The sequence below is a fragment of the Phalangium opilio genome, unplaced genomic scaffold (genome assembly GCF_054372755.1).
Source record: "Phalangium opilio isolate 3A_F unplaced genomic scaffold, DU_Popi_V2 ptg000099l_1, whole genome shotgun sequence".
In the NCBI taxonomy this organism is placed as follows: domain Eukaryota; kingdom Metazoa; phylum Arthropoda; class Arachnida; order Opiliones; family Phalangiidae; genus Phalangium; species Phalangium opilio.
The window spans coordinates 270,001-275,025 of NW_028324202.1; the positions used below are offsets into that span (position 1 = coordinate 270,001).

The window sequence follows — 5,025 nt, forward strand, 5'->3', positions numbered from 1 at the left end:
AGCGATTAACTGTAATCGCCACGTGCTCATGAAAAAGCAAGGCACGATCAAAATTAACGCCAAGATCATTCACCTGTAATTTTTGAGGGATAGTAGTATTTGCAATGGTGTATGTATTACAGATTTCTCTGCCCACTCTCCTCGTGAAGGTCACCTGAGTCGATTTGGTAGGGTTAATTGGCAGGTTATTGGCGTCACACCATAAAGCAATAGCGTGCAAGTCACTTTGGAGTTTAGTGCAATCTTCGCGAGAGGTAATAGTTTTACAGATTTTATGGTCATCCGCGAACGCGATTAGCATGGAGGATTGAACTGAATATTGTAGGTCATATATATATATATTGAACAATAAAGGGCCCAAGGATGAACCCTGTGGCACACCGCAAGTTATAGGGTAAGTAAAAGAGCTTAAGACACCATTACATTTAATCATGTTAGTTCGCTCACTCAAGTATGAGCGAAACCACCCAATAAGTTCACTGCCTACTCCCAAGATTCGCATCTTATCCAATAGATAAGGATGCGAAACACGGTCGAAAGCTTTAGCCAGGTCGAGATAGATGACGTCGACCTGGCCACGATTTTCCACCAATGGGGCTACGTAATTCATGAACACAGCATGATTCGTGTCCACACTCCGACCCGGTACAAAGCCATGTTGACTTTCAAATGGAAAAGCACTGAACCACACTTGCAGTTTAGCATGTACGAGCATGTCAAATAATTTAGCAAGGGTGCATAGGAGAGAAATTGGACGATAATTTTTAACGTCGCATGCAGAGCCCGATTTATAAATGGGGGAAACCACCGCTTGTTTCCAAATAGTGGGAAAGATCTTTGTACTTAACGATAAATTATAAATATGAGCAAGTGCTGGCAGTAATATGTCGCCGCAACCCTTTATAATAAAAGCCGGTATCCTATCTGTACCTGTAGACAACTTATTGGGCAGCTTTAAGATTGCTTTGTAGATGTCATTTTGTGTGAAAATAATTGAGGACAACGGGTGATGTTCAGTATTGGACGAGTCATAAATGTAACGATCATGGGAAGGCGTGTTATCAATTGAAATACGCGAGAAATGATCACCGAAATGAGTGGCAAGTCTGTCTGTGTCAGTAATCATTTCGTTATTAATCTTGAGGGAGATATGATGCGTCTTATTCTTAATGTTCCCATTGACGAAACTCCAAAATTTCTTAGGGTGGGCCAATGCTTCCTCACAAACACGTTTACTCTCAATATTTCTGTCACGCTTTGCAAATCGTCTAACTAAAGCCCTTTGTTTTTTATAATTTATAAAATCAGGTAGGAAAGCAGAACGCTTATATTTTCCAAAGTAGTACTTCTTTCTACGTATAGCAGAACGCAATTCAGAGGAATACCACTTAGGAAACGCAGACGAACTATTACCAATCTGCATAGGTATGGCAGCATCCATAGCGCACTTTAAATAACGTGTTAATATGGTAGCGCAAAAATTAACATCCTGGGAATTTAAAATGGTCAGCCAATTGGAATCGCGCAAAGTGGTGTAGAGTTGGTAATAGTTCCCTTTCGTAAACTTATAAAATTTTTCCGGCTTGTTAGGCTGAGGACATGACGGAATCGCATACTCTACCAGAAAGGGAGGATGATAGGCATCCGGGGCAACAAAAGGATCACACAATGATAAAATATCTAAGTTATTAACATTGGCTAGGCATAAGTCCAAAATATTATCACAAGAGTTCTTTAACTCGTTAAATTGACTGAGGTTATAATAGTAACATATTTCAAATATGTGACGCGCCTTATTTACAGTAGGGGTGGTGCAGCCCAGAGTGTCGTTAGTCGCCCAGTGCACACCAGGTAAATTATAGTCACCAAGAAGCAATAAATTAGTATCCTGGTCTGGTAAGTCCTGGAGAAGTCGTTGCCTAAACGTGGAGTAATTAGCGTCATTGGCCGATGGGGGAAAATAGACCGTACCGATCAAGAGGAACTCGTCGGAGCGCAACTTAACTTGCGCAAAGACGCATTCCGCGACGCCCTCAAGATCATGCCGCCTTATACTAACTAGTGACTTCTTAACGGCAATTAAGGCGCCACCACCCCGAACGTTTTTATATTCAAGATCCGGTCTATCTGCTCTGTATACAATATAAGTATCAGGAAAATAGTTGGCATTAAAGTGTTCATGGTTAAACCATGTCTCTGTTAAACATATAATGTCAAAGTCAAGAGAAATCGCATTATCCATAAATTCACTAGCCTTGGTTCTTAAGCCGCGGACGTTCTGGTAGGCAATCGACAATGTCATTATTGCTGGATCGTTGGAGACGACGGAGGGAGCTCACTACTGTGCTTGTACGCATCACGGAGTGGCCCACCAAAGTCTGCGATTATACAATCCACAGGCCAGATATCAGGATCAGAGAGTCGGGAGAACTCATCTTCGTCTGAACAGGTAACATAAAAAGAGGAGTGAGAGGCGTTGGGATTTTTCGGCCGCAGACGGACGCACATAGCCGACTGAATTCCCTCGTCCTCAACAAGTGTTTTACACAAGTCAGAAGAAAGCAGAGTAGGGTCGAGCCAGCTAACGAATAGGGCCTTGCGTTGTCGTTGAGGCTGTCTACTCGCAGTTTTTATTTTAGAGCTTACCGCTGATCCCGATTTTGTTGGCTTGCGGACGCGCTGTTGTGGCTGAGATGTAGGTGGTAGAACCATGGACTGTGGTCGTGGTGGCCCCGAAGTTGCTGATGTAGAGGGTGGAAGCAATCCAAGCATAGGGAAATGTGTGGCGGCTGCAGTGTAGGAACGCCCCTGAGGGAGCGTCGGCGCAGTGTCACTCCGGATAGTAGAAGTGGAAGCAGATTCACGTAGCTCAGAAAGCTCCTTCCGCAGCTGTTTATTAGAGCTTGTTAATTCTGTGACCTGTGAATCTAAAGTCAGCACCAATGTTTCGAGGGCGTCCAATTTCTGAAGCATTTTGTCTAAAATAGAGTTCGGTTCCCGAGTTAGGCTGTCCGGGCGGAGCAGGTTAGTGAGTACGTCATTGATATCGTCAACGGAAGTGCATGTGCAGTGTGAGCAGGGTTGTTTAGAACCGAGCTTAAAGTCGCTGATGTCGTCGTTAGAAGCTGATGAGAGGTTGGTTTGCTCAGATATAGAGCTGAGTGACGTGCGAGACTGTTGTCGACTGCGCGATAAACGATTAGAAGGCTTACAGTTCGTGCAGGTAAAAGAGTCCCCGTTGCAAGATTTATGTGCACGCTTTCCGCAGCCACTAGAGCAGACCGCAATAGCCTGCTTGCCATATATGGGTTTATCGCAGCTAATGCATGAGTCCTTAGCCGGAGCCATCGGTAAAATTAATAAAAGTCGAGCCCAAGTGGCTCAAACCGAAAGAAGCAGACGTTTCGAGTAGAATTAGCTATTGTTGAAGTAGGTCTGGTAGACAGTTATAGCAAATTCTGCATCATAAGTCCGGCGGAACAAACGGTGCTACTAACGGCGCGACTATGGCAAACCGCTGCCGCGAGAAGATTTTGAAAGACTGCGAAAACACGAATAAAAGTTTAATTAAGTGAAGATTAATTTTAATTACCGTTAATGGAAGTCGTTATAAGTCGTTAGGTGCAAAAAAGCGGATACAGAACTATTAAGGGACTGTAAATTATGAGCAAAAACCGGAGCGCGAGCGAAGCGGCGAACTTATACTCCACGCGTCGTCTGCTAATAATAATAATAATAATAATAATAATAATAATAATAATAATAATAATAATAATAATAATACGCTTCTCGTTGGTTGCTTAATCTCGACCTCCCGTCGCAAAGAGCTTAATCTTGTCTCTGTCGACATAAGCAAGGCCTTCGATTCGGTGTCGCACCACTCCATTCACCGTGCCTTACGGGCTGCTGGGATGGACGAAGATTTGATAGCCTACATACTTAACTCCTACAAGGATTCCGAGACAACGATTACCTGCGGACCAATGAAGACGGAACCAGTGAAAGTCACTAACGGGGTCAAGCAGGGCGACCCCCTTTCGCCGCTAATCTTCAATTGCGTGATGGACGCGCTCTCTCGAACATTACCATCTCATATCGGTGCTACAGTCGGAGGCACTAACTGCATCGTCATATTCTTTGCGGACAATTTGATCCTTGTCAGCAATAGCAAGACGGGGATGGAAGTTCTTTTACAACATTTACAAGTATTCTTGGAGGGTCGAGGTCTGGCGGTGAACGTTAAGAAATGTAGCGCCGTTGCCCTTACGAAGCTTGGGAAGCAAAAGAAGATTATTAATGACACAACATTCAAGTTCCAATTGAAGGGGAACGATATAGCGAGCATTATAGGGGAGAATTTACTGACTTACCTGGGCATCCCGTACTCACCGTCTGGAAAATGTCGGCCAGTATTGGACAGAATAACGTCCGATCTAACAAAGCTGAGTAATTCACCACTGAAGCCCCACCAGAAGATCGAGATCCTTAGGGACTTCTTGTTGCCACGGCACTTTCACGTGTTTACACTATCCTACTTCGTTAAACAAGATCTGCGGAGGGTAGATAGCCAAGTGAAGTCGTTTATACGTCGGTTCATGCGGTTGCCCAATTACTCGCCGTTGGGTTTCTTCTACGCCAAGGCCCGGGATGGCGGTCTTGGTATTCCCTGCTTTGAAACGAATATTCCGCTGCAATTCGTTGCAAGAATAAAGAACTTGGAGTCCTCGTCTAGCCCTGTCATCAAAAACCTGTGCCGTACTCACTATGTGACATCTACGGTCAACCGTGTTTTGAATATGGTCTAATCACCGGCAACTCTAAGTTAGACGTCCGAGAGTACTGGCGCGACCACCTGTATAGCACAGTTTATGGGGTGGTCCTCAGTCAAGTTAAGGATAGCCCGATATCCAATAGCTTCCTGATGGATTTTCAACGTGCCAAGTCATGTATGCGGTTTTGCACTTGGGTGAAGGCTCGACTTAATCTCCTCCCATGCCGAGGTGCGCCTTCTCACCAAGGGAATAA

The 5,025-nt window shown here is 44.4% G+C and overlaps 1 protein-coding gene across 1 annotated transcript in view; it reads right to left on the bottom strand.

The window, feature by feature from the left end:
• The window catches only part of LOC149632486 (uncharacterized), a 3,280-nt gene extending 641 nt beyond the window's left edge, over positions 1-2,639 (bottom strand). The window contains exons 1-2 of the mRNA XM_089851062.1: positions 2,507-2,639; positions 1-2,441 (exon numbers count right to left, since the gene is read on the bottom strand). The exon at positions 1-2,441 is cut by the window's left edge and continues 641 nt beyond it. Coding sequence (XP_089707188.1) covers positions 1-2,302 — 2,302 coding nt within the window. The 5' untranslated portion in view covers positions 2,303-2,441; positions 2,507-2,639. The remainder of the gene's footprint in view (positions 2,442-2,506) is intronic.
• Between the last annotated feature and the right edge of the window lie 2,386 nt (positions 2,640-5,025).